Raw genomic sequence first — 17,333 nt, forward strand, 5'->3', positions numbered from 1 at the left:
GCGTCTCGGACGGCGCAGCCTGGCGCGAGCCAGAGAAGTGGGCTGCTGCCGGCGCCCGCGCTCCTTCCCGGGAAAGCCGCTGTCCGGCCCGGCGGTGCTGGCGGGCGGCAAGGCGCGCGGGGCCTGCGGGCCCGAGGGCCCGTTACGGGCTGGGTGCCCAGTCCCGCAATTGCCGCCTCCTCCCCCGCGCTCTTTCTCCCCGGGTTGCGCTTCAGCAAGCCTCTGGGTGGGCAAACACCCAGTTGCGGTCCCAGAGGGTCTGTTCCATTTTCTGGCCATTCTTAGTCTTCCCCTTCCCCATTTTCTCTGGCCGTGGATGAAGGTAGCTCAGATCGCCTGCCCCCCTGAAGCGAATGCCAGGCTCCCTGGAGGGGGGCATTGAGCTCCCAAAGTTTTCTGCCTGGGCTTTTTAGGCATCTGGAAGTGGCGGGTGTCCGGAAGGCCTGGGTGCCCGTGCTGGCCTCCCTCCCATCCGCAGAACTTCCTGCTGGAGCTCCTCTCCGAAGTACTGCTGGAAGCCACAGGCAGCAGCCATGCTGGCAGGCAAGGGAGACCCCTAAGGAAGAGCCGGGGAGGGGGGGGGGAACAGGAGAGGGCAGACAAGACTCATCGCTCCTAAGTGGGAAGCAAGCTAATTCGAGGTCTCTTTGGCCCGGAAAGTCCTGGGAACAAAGCATCAGGGGCTTCATTTCAGGGACAGCTGCGGGGCAGAAAGGACACCTGGGCCTCTTCTGGGGGTGCAGAGACAGCCATGCCCCCATGGGGGGCCCACTTGCTAACAGCCAGCTTGGAGCTGCCAGCTTTTCCAAGGCTGAGTGTGGAGCTGAAGGTGGGGAATGCCAGTGCAGGAGTCCAGCTGCATCTTCTTGCCCCCAGGCCCACTACTAAGAGTCCCAGGTGGCTCTTGGCAGGAATGGCCCCATCTCTCCCCCCCCAGGGAGGTGTCTGTTTTAAGTGGGCAAAGCTGGGGTGGAAATGCAGGCTTTGGCCCCCTGCTGCCCCCCTGCAGGTTAGCCCACTGCCATCTGGTGTGGGAGAGGTTGCGATTGGTCAGCCAACCCCCCCCCCAGTCTCTGCAACAGCTGGCCCTGCCCCCCCCCACTGCATGCCCCAAGGGCAGTTCTCTGGATGGCAGGGGGCTGTGGCTGCAAGAGAGGCAGAGGGTGGGCCTGAACTTGGGTTTTTCTGTTTGTGGGTCAAGTCCTTTACACCTCCTCCCTGCCCAGCTTTCTGATCCCGGGGTTTTTGCAGCCGGGGCTTAGGGCTGCTTTTACCTTCGGATTTTGCTAGAAGCCTTTTTCCAGGGGTGCGGCAGAAACTCTGCACATGCCCTAACCTGCCGGATTCTTGGTCAGGCCAAAGGGGCTGACCTTCCCGTGGGCAGAGAAGGAAAGGAGGGAGGGGGCTGTGACTGTAGCTGAGAAAGGGAGAACAAAGGTCACGCTCATTCGCCCCTTTACGCGGGCAATTTGCTGGCTTTGCCAGTGATGCCAGGCGGGATCCCCTGCTCTAGGCAGCAGGACTCCCTTCTGGCATGCTGAGGGTGTGTGTGTGGGGGGGTCTTTTGTGCCTGCCGCTTGAAATGCCTCTTCCAGTCCAAAAGGCATCTTCTCTCCCGGCTCTGTTGCCTAGTCTGTGAGGTGGGGGAGGCAGCCCCCCTCCAGGTCTCTCTCCCCAGGAGGAAGGGCAGTTTTGGCACCCGAGGCCAGTCAGGTGATGGGTGTGGTGAAGCAGAGGCTGCATTTTTCTAAGGACAGGCCTGTCTGTCGCTGGGTGTTCCCCTTGATCACTGCCTGCCCAGCTTTGGCTGGGGCTGGGGATGATCACGCTTGGCCCTCCCAAGCTGGTGCCCCCCAGATGTGTTGGGTGGCAGCCATGAGAGTGTCCCAGGGTAGCCAGGGAGGCTGGGCGGGAGGCTCAGGGCCAGGGAAGCCCCACAGCTGGGCCCAGGCCAAATTCGTGCACCTTTTAAAACTTGCAGAGAAGTGGTGGGAACAGGAATGCACCCTTTGCACTCTCACAAGTAGGATAGGGCTGCAGAGCCCAGCATCCAGTATAATTCTCTTTTTAAAACTGATTTTTTTTTTTTTTTACTAGTCTCTTACCTCTTTACCGCACCTGTTCCGTTTGGGAGAGTTACCCTGCTAACAGAATTCTGAGCCCCTTTACATCATTGATTTCCAATTCTGTTAAGCTGGAAGGCATAAGTAGGGAAAACTCTAACTTGGACTTAGTTCCATATAAAATACATTTATCTTCAATGGAAATATGATTACTCCCCAGTTCTCCTCACGCAACCCCTTTAATCAGTTCATTCGCCTGCTGCACCGAGCTTGGTTAGTGTTATCCTTGTTTAGTTCAGAGCTTTGCCTGTTGCGCAACTAACCAGCCCACCTGGTTGGTGTCTGGCTCAAGATTCAGCACGCAAAGGTAGTAAAGGGGACAAGACTTCACCTGGTTAAGCAGAAGGTCTGAACTCGGCCCCCAGATCGTTCTTGGGTTCATTCTTCTCTCGCGTAAGAAGAAACCCTGGCAGCGGTTTGGGGAGGGTGTTCTGGCCTGGGAGAGGGAGGGGCTGAGGGAGAAAGCCCCAGCGCCGAGGAGGAGGGCGGAGCGGCCGTGGGGAGGCGCAGAGGAGGGTGGTGGCGGGGTGGGTGTGCCAGTGGGCGGGCAGGCGGCGGGGGGGGCCCTCTTCTGAGCTGCTTCGTCTGCTCTGGGTTTCCTCCCAGGCCGGCTTCACCCGCAGAGCCTCATCCAACAAGAGGCGGTGGCAGGTCTCTAGGAAAGGATCCCTGGGCCCGAGCCCGGCTCCACCTCTGCCCGCTTGGCTTCCTGTCCCCTTCTTAGGCCAGTTTCCAGAAAGGGGCTCCGGGCATCTCCCGGGCAGCCTTTGGCTCTTGGCCTGGTTGCCAGCTAAGCAATGCCAGAACAGCTGGTCGAGAGGAGGGTGGAGCCGGTGTGCCAGCGGTTGGGTTCCCAGGACACACTTCCCCTGGCCCGGTGGAAGCCTGGCAGCTGCATTTGCTTAGTGTTGACCTGGGTTAGTCGTTTTGTGGCTTAGGATGTTGCGTGAACACAGCTTCAGCTTGCGAACCCAGTCTACGGGTGAATTCAGTAGCCAGGCTAAGGGTGTTGTATGAATGCAGGTGGTGCGAATCAGGATTTGTTCTCTTCTGGTCTCCTGCGTCAAACTATTCCCAGATTCTTCTCGGCAGGGCCTTCTGCAAACAGAAGCAATTTCTTGCTCTGTCGAGTTGCAACTGGAGCCGCGTTGTGTCTTTGCAGGAAGACTACCCTGCGTGTTGGAAAGGAGATTGCCGGGGGATCCCTCACTTCTTGGGGCTCCTGCCCCTTAGATTTCAGGGATGTTGGGGTGGAGGGTGAGCCCTGGTGACCGAGAAAGACCTTGAGAGGACTTTCCCCCAGCAGCTTCTTCGGGCTCCCCTTCCGCCGTCAGCCTCGGGCACAGGGCACAGCGGTGTCATGGTACAAATGGTCCCTCGTGGACACCCATGCCATCAAACCATGGCTTGTCTGCTTTCCCCCAGTGGGCGTTCAGTTCCCCATCTGTCTTCCTTAAATGACATGAATGATGGTTAGAAGTCTCAGCAAAGTACATTCCTGTGGGAAAATTGTATCTTGGGTAGTTTGTAATGAAGTTGGAGGGTGAGTCTCTCTGCCGGCCATCCCAAGGTTGCCATGACATGGAAATGCCACAGCGTGTCCCCCCGCCCCCCGCCCCCCAGCATGTCATTCCTCCCAGCCAGGCAGGCTCCCCCTTGCTGGCCTTGTAGGGATAACCTGGAGCGGAAGCACTGAGTTGCCCCCTCTGTAGCCCCATAGCCAAGGGTTGTGGCACTTGGAGGGAAGACATGATCCGGCCCCAGGGAGAAAAAGGGGCATTTTGCACCCAGGCTCCACCCACAGTTGCGCTAAGCCTTACCGTGGCTTGCCAAATTAGCCACACACGCTGGGTCCCCACGTTTGTTGTTTAGTCGTTAAGTGGTGTCCGACTCTTCGTGACCCCATGAGCCACATCGCGCCAGGCCTCCCTGTCCTTCACTGCCTCCCTGAGTTTGCTCAGTTTCATGCTCATTGCTTCAGTGATGCTATCTAACCATCTCACCCTCTGCCGTCCTCTTCTCCTTTTGCCTTCAATCTTTCCCAGCATCAGGGTCTTCTCCAAAGAGATCTCTCTTTGCATTAGGTGACCAAAGTACCTGAGCTTGAGCTTCATTATCGACCCCAAGTTGGGCTGTGCCAGAGATCAGGCGAGCAACTGTTTTGTGCCCATGTGATGCCCTGAATGTGGCGTATGGGGAAGGGGAGGATGGTGCTGCGATGTGGAAGAGCAATGATAATGCACGTGCTCAGGGCTGTGGCGCTGAGGTGAAGGGGGTGTTTTTTCAGAACTTTATTTAGGGCTTAAACAAAAGACTCCTCGAGCTGAACTTAACTCCCGGCAAGGGCCAGTGTTTTCCTGGCAGGCGTTCAGAAGCGGTCGGCCACTGCCTTCTTCTCGATGTCCAGGTCCAGCTGGCAGCCTGGGATCCCTGGACCAACCAGACTGAACCCAGCTTAGTTTTGCCTTTGCCTGGATTCAGCGCTGCTGGGAACGCTGCATGTCTGATGGGCGCACCTTTTTCCTTCCTTTGAAAATGCTCCCGGCATTCGGCACCTCTTTTCTTAAGGCCCAGAATCCAGGCGTTCTCCAGGGATGTCCCACTCCTGTGTCTGGGCACAGCGGGGGCAGCAGCGTGCGTGTTGGGCCCCCTCCGCTTTGCCTAATGCAGATCCTCTTTCGTGCGCTTTCTCGCTTGCTGCCCCCCCCCACGGCATTTCACCAGAGCTTCCTGGGCGGCAGAGCTTTGTGAAAGCAACCTGCCGATTGGGGAGTTGATGCCCCCAGCAGGATTCCCGGAAACAAATGGAGGCTGACTCCCTGGGTTGCAGCGGCTGCTGTGGCTGAGGCTGACTTTCGCCGGCTGGGCTGTCATTCCAGCCTCGCTTTGATTTAGCTGCGGAGAAGTCGTTCCAGCGCGAGACGAGCTTCTGTTGTCAGGCAGAAACTGCGTCTGCCACCCCCCCCCGGCCTTTGCCAGGTTTCGGCTCTGACCGGTGTCTGCTGAATGCCCTTGTGGGGGGTTCCTGTCCTTGCGGGGTTCCTGGTATTCTTCCAGCTGGCTTTTCTGTTTGCGGACATCTCATTACCGGGCTAGGCAACCTGACCAGTGCCCCGACACAGCGAGGCGGTGGTGATGGGGGGGTTGGCTGTGATGAATGGTCAGCAGGCCTCACTTCCTCACGTCACCCGACCGATGAGGTTCCTGGTCCCCAATATATCCTCCACTTTTGCACTCCTACCCTCTGCTTAAGTAAGGGTGCCAGGACTGCCTCACCACTGATTGTGGTAAAACCAACAATGGTTCTTACAGTCTGAGCGAAGCCCAGCGGCCAGAATGTGTGTGCAAAGCGGGTATTTGGGGGAGGAAGAGGCCAGATTCTTCCCCTTCTGCAATTTGTCTTCCTCTCAATCTTCTGGCTGCATCAGAAAGAGTTGGGCAAATTGCATTGGAGGGTAAACCTGGCACGCTAAAACTAAGCACGAACTAAAACGTATGGATCGTTTTGGGAGTCAGAACAGCCTTCTCGGGAGCAAGTCTGGCCAGAGTAATTATCGAATGTCTTGATAGGTTAACTTCCTTTAAAGATTGTGGAAATGGTTTGAGCAAAGCATTTGACAAAGTACCCATGACATTCTGATTAGCATGCTAATTAAACAGGGGTTAGATAGCGTGACAGTTAAGTGGATACGTAGGTCCTCCAAGGGTTCTCACCAAATTGAAAGGCGGTTTCAAATGGGTTCTGCGAGGATCAACCCTGGGCCTTCCACCCTTCACTATTTCTCCTAAAGGATGAAGAGGTCGAGGAAAGGTTACTTCCCCTGCAGATGAGACAGATCTGAACCAGGCAGCTTGTACCGAGAAAACGGAACTAAATTCCAAAACTATTTTGATGGGTTATGGAAATGGGCCGACAAGAAGAAAACGAAATTTGAGACAGGCAAACGCAAAGTTCTTCTCTTAGAAAACAAAAATCAAGCCCCCAGATAAAGGATGCCCAGCCAACGGTACTTGTGCAGAAGATTTCAGAAGACTCCTTGGTCATAACCAGTCAGCAGTGGCTCAAGGGAAGGATCAGTCCACGTTGAGGTTGCATCAGCCAACGTGGTTTGAGATCACAGGAGATGCTCTTCCTGCTTAACCTGCATAGGTCAGCCCCCCCACCCAACACTGGGTCCAAGTCTAGATACCCCCCTGTAAGAAAGTTTCAGAGAAATTGGAACAAGCTCAGAGGACAGTCAGGGAAGAAAAACGGTTGGAGGAGCTGGAAGCTCTTAGCCTGGGGGTAAGAGGAGCAAAAGGGGATCTGATAGCCCCTTTCCAAGACCAGAAAGTTTGTTACAGAAGAAGATCCAGAGGCCTTCTCTCTCCTTCCAGAGGACAGGGAACAGAATCGTGGATTCAAGTTACTGGAAGGCAGGGTCCAACTGGATGTTAGAAAAACCCTTGAGGTGGCCCCAGTGATGGGGGGCTCCCCTCGCTTGATGGGCTTGAGAAGGACTGGGTAATCTTCCATCAGGATGGATATTTTTCTGGATCCCAGAAAATCCCAAGGCTGAAGGGTAGACAGAGAAGTTTAAATAATAATAATGTAATAAACCTGGGTGGAAATGTTCAATGTTTTTCAACCTTGGCAACTTTAAGGTGTGTGGACTCCAACTCCCAGAATTCCCCAGCCAGCATGGGGAATTCTGGGAGTTGGAGTCCACACACCTTAAAGTTGATGAGGTTGAGAAACCCTGAGTTAAACCAATTTCCCGTGGCTGCCAGGAAGACTGTAAGTCACCAAGAGTCAACTCAGCTGGAAGGAGACATTATTTTTTAACCTCCGGGTGAGCTGTTAAACCAACCGAGGCTCTGAGTTTATAATAGATTTGTTAGGATGGATTTATTTGTTTACTGGGTCTAGAGGCCTCTCCATTTACTGAGCTTACCTGACATTTGTGAATCAGGTTAAAATCATAGCTGTGTAAAACGAAGGTCAAAACTTCTCAACACGAATAAACCTTGGGAACCTCGCCTAATCGCCCCCCAAACGTAGTTTAATGCCAGAGGAGCAACAACACCGAAGTACTGCTGAAATAGCCATGTCTGCAAGGGAAAGTGGGGGGGGGGGGCTGTTTCACAGAAGGGGGCTGTGATGGGGAAGGCTCCATTGCAGGACTCCCGTGGTTGCTTTTCCCAGACCAGGGGCACGAGAAGAAGCTTGCTGTACCAGACCGACTGGGCAGACCGAGACCAGGGAGCGGGTGGTCTTGCAGGTACCCACCCCCTGAGATGTGAAGGGCTTTCAAGACTCCTTGGATTGCCCCCAGAAGCTGACTCAGGTGGTGGGGCCCTCGCTGCGCCCACAGTGCCTCTGGCCCGTGCAACTCTGGCTGCCGGGTGGTGTTCAAGGGCAGCCCCGTGCAGGTTCACTGCAGCAGGACGGGGGGAGAGGGGATGCTGGAGGAGGGCTGGCAACTGGCACAGAGGATGTGGCTGTGAGGCCTTCCTGGCCACCACTGCCCCCCCTCGCTCATTGAGCAACCGTTGCAAATCCGGGCAGGAGGAGGGGGTCTGAGCTACGAGCCGGGGCAGGACAGGGGAACTCAAAATGGCATCTCCCGGGAATTGGGTGGGCCAGCAAAGGAAGGTCCGGGCTTCCAAAAAGCGGTCAGGCAAAGAGACGTTAGGCCACCCCGAATCTCAGTGGCCCTCGGGGTGAAGAGCGAGGTGCTTTGGCTCCATCCGGAGGGGAGAGGAGGTGTTCGGCTGTCTTAGAAAGCCCTTTCCTCACCAGGTAGGGCAGGGAACGTATTCGGAATGAAAGGCATCCCCCCACCCCCCAGATTTTTGTCTCTGGGTTGCTTCCATTTCAGGGGCTGGGTCTCCGGAGAAGCGGGCAGGGTTTGGCGGGGGGGGGGTGGACTTTCTCAAGCCTGAGATCCCCACAGCCTCTGCTGGTGGGAGGGGGTTTCTCCTGATCCCCTTGCTCCCCCCCAGGGCCAGGAAAAGCCTCTTGGGTGGTGGGCACTTGAGTCCTAACCCTGGAGGGCTCCAGGAACTCAGGCTGGCGGAGAGGCCCCTCCAAAAGGCTTTCCACCTACACCAACCCCAGCAAGATGAATTTTAATGATTTGCTCCCTGCACAAAAGCTGCCTGGAGCAGATAAGCCTAAAACATCTTTCTTGTTTCTGCCTAACAGGCAGCTCTGGCGATGGCGATGGCTGGGCGTTGAGGCAATTCGAACACGGGCTGCTGATGTGCTGGGCTTTTCCCTGGAGCCAGGAGCGGTGGGGGTGGGTGGGTGGAGGAGAGCCTGGGGAGGGGCCCTCGCGGAGCAGAGCGGGGGAAGCCCCCTTTGACTCCTGCTCTCTGTGGAACCGAATGCAAATTGGAGAGGCTGAGCTGTTGGCCGCAGCAACAGAGCTGTTCCTTGGGGGCACCGTGAGACCCCAGGCCCTCCGGGCGGAGAAGCTACCCGCCCGGGGGTCTTTCTCGGGAGACCTTCAGCAAAAGGGCTGATTCAAGGGCAGGAAGGCAGGCTTCCGAAAGGGAATCGTGCCCTGCCCAGTGACGGGGCCAACCCTTGGACTCTTAAAGCTGACTTTTACCCTGAGAAAGGGAATGTCTATATCAGTGTTTCTCAACCTTGGCCACTTGAAGGTGGGTGGACTTCAACTCCCAGAATTCCCCAGCCAGCTGAAAGTTGACAAGGTTGAGAAACACTGGTCTATATGAATGTTAGCAATGCATATTGTAAGGGAATGCTGTTGGTTCTTAGCATTTCATAGGCTTCTGGTGTATTCTGGGCACTTCACAAGCTGCTAATACAGTCATCTTCCCAACAAGCCTGTAAGATAGAACTGAATCCTCAGATTCACCTGGAGATCAGGGCTGGGAATGAACGGGGTAGGGGGCTGGGGGGGAAGAGAAAGAGGTCAGACCATAGGGAGAGTTCAGGGAGATTTCCTGGATCACGCGCCCAACTTATCCAGTATGCTTTAGAGAACCATCTTGAAAGTGAATGCAATTTCAAGTCCATGCAATTTTTATATTTGAACAGCAGATGTCGGAGACACAGCAGTTTCGTTAGCTGTGAGTTGCTTGAATAGTTTGGGAAAAAAAGTAGGAACCATTCCATCTTCCAAAGAAATGTGGATCCTTTGAGGAAAGATCATTTGCAGAGACTAACCCTTTATGTGTGTGTGTGTGTGTAATTCTTATTAAAGAAATTTTTAAAAGAATAAAGACAGTACACATTTTGAGAGAGAAGAGTAAGGAAAGGAAAGTAACAAGTGAAAAAAAGTGCAAAGAAAGAAAGAGAGAAGAAAAATTATAAAGAAGCAGCTTCTTAACAGCAGTTACAGGTATATCTGTGTTTCACCCTCTCTCTCTAAGGTTACAACATAATTTCCTTCTTCTTGTAGTCTACCCTTTCTTAATCACCGAACCCATAAATCACAAGTTCATTTTTTTTCTTTTTTCAGCAAAAAGCCCATAAGGGGTTTCCAGTCACTGACAAACGTAGTTGTGGGTCTTTCTCTAATCAAACAAGTCAGTTTTGCCATCTCTGCTAATGCTGTCGTCTCCACCGTCCATCCTCCATGGTTGCAGAGACTAACCCTCTGGTCTTCCTTCCCGTAACTGGCACATTCCTATCCAGAATTTGTAAAAACAAAAACGAATACGAGGCCAGGGCTGCAATTAAGTCCAGGATCCGCTGCAGGTACGTGTGCCGTGTTGTTTCACCAGTGGGAGTGACTATCTCCATGTCTTACTGTTTCTCATCTGTACTAAACGTCCTATCAAGGTACACAGATTTATTTACACGCTCTGGTTTTTTGACACTTCTGCTTAACTTGCAATTGTTCACCCCATTTTCTCTGCCTGATACAACTGCTTTGGTCCTTAATACATTAAATTTCAGATTCATGCTTCTTGCTGCATCATAAAATCTAACATTTGCTGCAACTCATTTAGGTTGTCAGCCAAAAGGATGGCTGACAAAGTAGTTGTGTATTCATGTCACACACCTTATGTCACCACAAGCCTTCCTTGTACAGGTAGTCCTTGTTTTGTGACCACAATTGGGACTGACAACTTGGTGGTTAAGCGAAGTGTGGTCACTAAGTGAAACCGCAGCTGTGCTTATCATCTTACTTCAGCTTTCCTTTGCTTTGCAGACCTACGAAGCCAGTTTGGTCTAGTGGTGAAGGCCCCAGGCTAGAAAGCAGGAGACTGTGAGTTCGAGTCCTGCCGTAGGCATGGAAGCCGGCTGGGTGACTTTGGGCCAGTCCTTCTCTCTCAGCCCAACCCACCTCACAGGGTGGGTGTTGTGGGGAAAATAAGAGGAGGAAGGAGGATTAGGTATGTTCGCTGCCTTGAGTTATTTATAAAAAAAAAGGCAGGATAAAAAAAAACTTTAAAAAATGTGAGGATGGGTCATAAAGTTACTTTTTCATCACGAATGGTCGCAAAACGAGACAGTCGCTAAACATCTGTACATTTATCCATACGCGCATTAAATAACCAAGAAGAACTTGTACATCTTTTTCTTACTCTGTGCAGTGTTCAACCATTCACGAAGCACTCCATTTGTTCTCACTCATGCTTTACTTCCGTCATCCTGCTCTTACCGCATTCCGCGTACTCCTTATTCTTTCAAGACATCCCATAATTCAAGTCTGCTTGCTTTATCATGTTTTCTCTAAATCAGCAAACGTATAAATACACTTTCTCACTTCCGTACTTTCCTCAGTGACCTGCTGAAGAGCAGAAATCCGGTCTGCCCAGCCCCTGCGTGGCACAAAGCCAGAGGGCACTCCCCAAATCGCGCCCATTGTCACCTCTCGCATCCTTCCAAGCAGAATTCTGCCAATGCCTTCCCAGGCAGGCCTCAATGAATCCCCCGCAGCTCGGGCATTCGTTCTTGCTTTTGTTCTTTGGTAGAGAGGAACAATCATTTTTCCAAACGTCAGCCACAGATGCATCCTCATTACTATGTGATTAACACCACTCTTTGTGGGTTCTCCTCACTTCAGCTTCATCCCAAATCGCTTCTTCATCTTTATTTTACTTTCCTTCCCTCTGCTGGGGGCTCTCTGTTAGCCGCTTCCCAAGCAATGCTCATTCCCACCAAAATCCCTCCGCAGTTCCTCTCCCTCTTCTGATCTTAGCTATTCCTTGCTCTCTCTGACTACTTTATTTGCAACTGTCCTTTCTCTACTTCCACGTTCTTTTCTCATCTTTTCAGCAGCAATCACTTCTTTGCCCCCTTTGCTCTTCTCATCAGCAGCCACTTGCACCCGGCATCCTTTCTGCACTGCCGGTTGGCACCATTCCACCGCTTCTGGGACATTCTGGAGCAGAATTCTTTTTCCGTGGTTCCACTTCTCCTTCCTTGGATCCCCTTCCCATCCATTCTGTTGGAGGGAAATTTAATGCTTTTTCGTACAGGACGTGGACTGTCCTCTCTTTTACTTTTTCTTTCTCTTCCCTGTCCATTTCTTTGCCAAGTTCCATTCTTGATCCTACCCAGAAATGGCCTGTCAGAGCCTCTCATTCCCTTCTATCCTCACCGATTCTCTCAACCTTTCATCAGAAACAATCCACTCCGTCGTCTTTTAAATGGCTTAAAAGGTCCTTCATTCCTCTGCCTGCTGCACGTATGGAAAGTCTTAAACTCCATATTCAAACCCAACAGACCTTTTCCTACGTAGATCCTCACCCGTCGCCATCCTCATCCCACTTTGGCCTGGAGGACTCCATTGCGGGTTGGGGCTATCGGGGTTTCTCGTCCTGATGGCAGCTGACTGCCAGCGGTTGGGGATCGACAGCAGAAAGAGGCGGTCGCTGGTCTTCTGTGCTTCCCAGTGAGCCCGATCAGCCCCCGTGGAGGTGGCAGGAGTGGGCTCGGCTGACCCGGCCTCAAGGACCTTCCTGCGTTCTTAGGACTTCTGCCTCATTCCAGAGCGTGTTTCGTCTCCTGATTCTGGGATGGGCGAGACGTGATGAGCCACCACGTTCCTTTCCACGTCTCTCCCTGCCCAATCCGTGGCTTGACACCCCCGGACAGGTTGCTTGGCATGCCTCTAGACGAGGGCATGTTCTGCTCTGGGAGGATTTGAAGAACTTTCTTTGGGGCCGTGATTTTCAGCTGCTCCCCTCTTTGCACACATACCTCTCTGGTCCCCCTGAAGTCTGGTTGGTCTACCCCCCTTCCCTTTCATTCTTGGCATCCCCTTTTCCCCCTTGCGCCACAAGCCTTGTTTGGGCAACGTAATCCGGAGAGAAACATGAATAAGGCAAAAGCTGCTTTTATTGATTAGATTAGCAAAATCAGATATGCAGCTCAGGTACAGGAAGTGGCTGGGTTAGGGAAGAAACAGCCACCCTAAACCGACATTCTTGATTGCTGGGTGGGGGGCTCCCTCCTACAGACACAAGCATCACCCCAGGACATTTTCTCCCTGCAGTAACGGACAGATGTATGTGTGAACCTCCTTTATCTTGCTTTTCCCTAATTTTGTTCTGCTCGCTATTGTGCATTTCTGCTTGAAAATAGAATATTGTTGGATTCCAGCTGTTAAAAACTGGCCCCAGCAAAGCCGGCAGTGTTCGGAGCAGCCTTCCGGTCCTGTAAATAAATAATGTGTTTCCAGCATTTGGCTTTTGTGGTGGCAGGGGGTTGGAGGTGCAGCCCTGACACTCAGCTGGCAACTCACGGCAGGCTGATGGCACACCTGGCTCTCTGGTGAGGCTCCAACGCAGACTGTGGTTGACTAGAGGAATAATGTGGTTTGAGTTGCTGGAGGAAAATCTTTCTCCACAGTAATGGCTGAGCTTTGTCAATGGGAAGTCATGGCAGGAGTCATTTCCAGATCAGCACTTAGGGAATCCCACAGGAAGTATTTCTGGAGTCTGGGACTATGTGATTTATTTTTTTTAATAAATACAAAAGCAGGACAGATTGGAAGAATACGGATTTCTCTTTGGACACGGGATAGCCTTTTTCTCAGCAGCTCTTTGCTTGTTTTATAATCTGACTGTACATTTGTGAGTAAATCCTGTGGTTCTGACCCATCAAAAGGAACCAAAAAGGTTTCACTTCTGGAAGGCAGCTCCTCTTGGAAGGGCCTCTGCCATAATTTGGTCTGAAGGGGTTTCATTGGAGTGAGGCTAAGAACGGCCATAAGGAAGCGAGTGTGGGTCCGCTCTGGGTTGCAGGACTGGAGAGAAGGCGGCGGCTTGGAATGGGGCACTCACCAGCATCACCAGCCGCTGCCTGAGTGCCCTTCCCAACAGGATGCTGTGTGTGTGTGTGTGTGTGTGTGTGTTGGATTTTCTTTCTTGCACAATCCTTAGCCCAGTTTTGAACCTGACCTTTCATTTCCTGCTTTTGGTCCCATTAAGTTCGGCTGCTGGAGCATCGCTGTGCTGCTGGACAGACAGACAGACAGACAGACCCCCACGTCCCTTTCTGTCCTTTCTCTCCAGCATTGGGTTGGAAAGAAAATAAATGACTTTTCCTATGGGAACGTTCTTCACCTCTGATGTAGATCAACTTTCAGGTTTTCTTGCTGCGACGGGCCTGCAGGATCTGATCCACTGAGAACATTGATAGCGCTCTCTATAATTTTACCTTGGCTTTAATCCTCGAAAAAGAAGTGGCCCTTAGCTTTACTAACTTGTTTAAATGTGGCCAAGAGTGAGAGACTGATTAAATCAGATTGATTTAAAAGACTTACAGGGTTGCTGGCCTCAGCATATGACTCTGGGCAGCTGATAACAATGTCAGGCACCAACAGGAACATACATCAATAAATAAATGCTGAATTTTTCAGAGTAGTCAATCAAAGAATTGGGAAGAGCTCCAAATAGACTGGGGGTGGGACTGAGAGGGGGAAACAGTGTCTGTGAGCAGGAAGGCGATGCACAGCAGAGCAATAATCAGTCAGAAATCCAGATTGAAATACATTTCATAAATAAAAATAAAATAGCGGGCGAACCTCAGCCACCCTCGCAATCTGGCTACAACAGTTGATCCTCCTGAGGGCAGCTGGTGGCAGATCCAGTCCCGGTCCTTGTGCCTCCAAAGGGATCTTGCAGGGCCTGAGCAGAGACAAGAAAGGGCCTCCAAGAGCGAGCTTAGCCTTGACCGGGCGGGCAGAGGCAGAAAGCGGCGCTGGGCCACAGAGGGCCGCGCCATCGGGGGCACCGGTGCCTCTGCCCCCCGCTGCAGCTCCACAGGTCGCGCGGCCCCTGCTCCAGCGGTCCGCCTGGCAGGGGCTCCCGGCGGCCAGTCGCTCTCCCGCCGCCTCCGGCCCCGGCCCCGGCCCCGGCCGCCAAAGCCCTGCCGAGGAATTCCGCCTTGGCCGAGGCAGCGGCGGCGGTGCTGGGTCCGCAGGCAGGGCCTGGCTGGGGTCGAGCAGCGATGCCGGGCGCAAAGGACGCCGCCGCCGCCGCCGCCGCCGCCGCGGAGGAGAAGCCGCTCCCGGAGCCTCTCCCGCCGCCCGGCCAAGCCTCTCATCCAAACCGCGGTCACGTAGGATTGCGTAGAAACGGGGCGCTGGGGAGGGGAGGGGGGAGGGGAGGCTGGCCGGTTGGCCGGCCGGGGCGGCGGAGACGCCGCTGTCCCCGCAGCCGCCTGCCCGGCCGAAGCGCTTCGCTCCCCTTCGGAGCGGGGCTCCGCAGCCGCAGCCCCGCCGAAGCCGGCGGCGGGGCGGCGGCGGCGGCGGCGGGGCGGGCGCGCGCTGGTCCGGCGCGGGACGATGCGGGCGGGGGCGGCGGCGGCGCGGGCCCCCAGGCGGCGGGGGGCGGGCGCGCGCGAGAGCCCGCCTTCGCCCGCCACGAGCGTGAAGACGGGCGGCGCCGGCTTCGCCTCCGGAGCTGCTGGCGGCCAGGCCTGGGCGATGCGGGGGGCGCCGCTGCCGCTGCCGCTGCCGCTGCCGCCGCCGCCGCCGCCGCCGCCGCCGCCGCCTCCTCCTCCCCGGCCCCGCGGTTTGGCCAGGCGAGCCCGGCGCTGCCCAGGGGAGCTGGGCGGGAGAGCCGCCGCCCCGTCGGAGCCAGGCGCCGGCTGCTGAGGCGTGGCCGGCCGCGGCGGTTGCGGGCAGCGGGCAGCGAGAGGCGGCTCCGCGGCCCCCCGCCCGCCCACCCCCCGCCTCCCTCCTCCCTCCTCCGTCCCTACCTCCGGCGAGGGGCTTCGGCTGGGCGCGCGCCTGGACCGGCCGGCGGCGGAGCGCGGGCTCCCGGGCTCTTGGGCTCTGACCGGGCGGGAGCCGCCGCCTGGCCGCGGAGCAGCTCCTCCCGTCGGAGCCGCCCGAGCGGACGGGCTGAGGCGCCTCTCCCCCCAGCCCCTGGGCTGGGGGGGCGCAGGAGGGCGAAGGCGCTTCGCGGAGCGCCGCTCCTCGGCCGGCCGCGGGGCTGGCTCTGCCTGCGCGGATGGGGGGCCGTCGAGGCGGGCGGTGATGGCTCGCGGCCTGTGACCGCTGCCCGCCCCGTCGGCCATGGCCGCGGCCATCGCCAGCTCGCTGATCCGGCAGAAGCGCCAGGCCCGGGAGTCCAACAGCGACCGCGTGTCCGCCTCCAAGCGGCGCTCCAGCCCCAGCAAGGACGGGCGCTCCCTCTGCGAGAGGCACGTCCTGGGCGTCTTCAGCAAGGTGCGCTTCTGCAGCGGCCGCAAGAGGCACGTCCGGCGGAGGCCAGGTCAGTCGCAGCCCGCGGGAGGAGGGCGGCGGGTCCGCGGCGGGCAGCGAGCGGCCGTCCCGCCCCGTCCCGGGCGAGGCGAGCGCCTCCCCACGGCCGGCTCCCTGCTTGGGGCGCCCGGCCAGCAGCCCTGCGCGCCCGGCCCCGGCCCTTCAGCGGCCGGGCCAGGGATAGACTGCAGCTAAGCTGGAGGGGTGCGCTCTCCTCGTCCTTTTGGCCGGCGGCTGTCAGGCAAACCCGCCGGACTGATTTCGCGCGTCACCGGAACAGGGTCGGCTGCGGACCTTGGTTAGTCCCCGCGGTGTTTCTTGCCCGTGGTTTTTGTGGCGTCGCGTATTGTGCGGTCCCCCTTGGTTGATTAGTTTAGGGTGCAGCGCGAAGCCCGACGCTGGGCGGAGAAGGACCAGACGGAGGGTGCTGCGTGCGCGGAGCCGCGGAGGGTCGCCCGCTCGCCCTGTGTTGCTGCGGCCAAGGCTGGGTCCGGTCGCCGACACGGGGCCCTTGCTGGTCTTGAGACGCCCTTGTTTCCTCAGCCAGTGCCTCCCCTGGTGCCCTGGCACCAGCACGGCCTGTCCCGAAGAAGGACGCGGCTGCGTTCACACCGAGGGTTTTGCTTTAGTGCTTGAGGGGTTTGGTCTGCCGTGCAAGCCTAGTCTGCTTGGTTAGCTGAGGGTTTGGGGTATTCCAGGAATCTGGTGACTTCATTAACAAGGTTGGGCACGTGTGTGTACAGCGCTGCCCTTTGCAACATGCCCCCTGGATTGCTGAGTCAGGGTTTCATCATACCACATTCCAAAGTTACACAATGATGGTTTGCTCCTGAGCCAGGAGAAAGTGTGCCCACACCTGCTTTTCAAGGCCGGCTTCTTTCCGAAGGGACCCCCTGCCCCTTTGGCTTCACTGGGGGCCTCACCAGGGCCACTTTTTCCAGCTTCTGGCTGGGTTTGCTGTTTGCTGCAGGTTTACACAGAAGTAAATGAAATGGTGCACCAAGTTGCCATCTTAACCTGGCCAGGACCCCCACAGCAGCTGACCATGTGAACGGAGAGTGGCGGCCCAACTGGGGAAGAAAAGGGACAGCACCAGTCAAGGGTCTGGTTGAACTGCTGACCCAACAGGTGACCCGCTGTTGGGTCAGCAGAGTTAAGGCCCTCATGGGTGCAGTCACGTTTCATGCTAACCTTGGCTAGTGTTACCCCTGATTTCCATTTTTCTCATTTAGCACGTTGGGTCAATCCACTCTCAGTTGATGGGTTTGGGTGAGGGGCAAGTGATGTCCTGCCAGCTAGGATGTCATGGTCCAAAGGATACACATTGTGTCACATACATGATGACATTCCTGCCATCGTTGTGGCTTCCACCAGATGTCAATGCCTCTGTCTGTAAAATGGAAATATATTCCCTGTCGAGGCTAATCGGGAAGGGGAGCATGGGAATTTCTCATGCGTGGCTCTTTGTTGGAGATCTCTGGTCAGTTATGGGTCTGTCCCAGGTGCCCCTTCCCAGTCCAAGCACTGTTTC

The 17,333-nt window shown here is 55.6% G+C and overlaps 1 protein-coding gene across 2 annotated transcripts in view; it reads left to right on the plus strand.

Annotated features, from left to right (window-relative positions):
* Window positions 1-17,333, plus strand: part of FGF12 (fibroblast growth factor 12) — a 164,566-nt gene that overhangs the window by 71,428 nt on the left and 75,805 nt on the right. Inside the window, exon 1 of one of the 2 annotated variants that reach the window (XM_088131865.1) lies at window positions 15,135-15,812. The exons of the other annotated variant lie outside the window; for it this stretch is intronic. Within the exon in view, the coding sequence (XP_087987991.1) occupies window positions 15,614-15,812 (199 nt within the window). The 5' untranslated portion in view covers window positions 15,135-15,613. Of the gene's footprint in view, window positions 1-15,134; window positions 15,813-17,333 lie in introns of those variants that run through there. 2 annotated transcript variants of the gene reach the window in all.

The sequence above is a fragment of the Python bivittatus genome, unplaced genomic scaffold (genome assembly GCF_059951505.1).
Source record: "Python bivittatus isolate LINGU-HERP-01145 unplaced genomic scaffold, Pbiv_v1 ctg000980_np1212, whole genome shotgun sequence".
NCBI classification, from domain to species: domain Eukaryota; kingdom Metazoa; phylum Chordata; class Lepidosauria; order Squamata; family Pythonidae; genus Python; species Python bivittatus.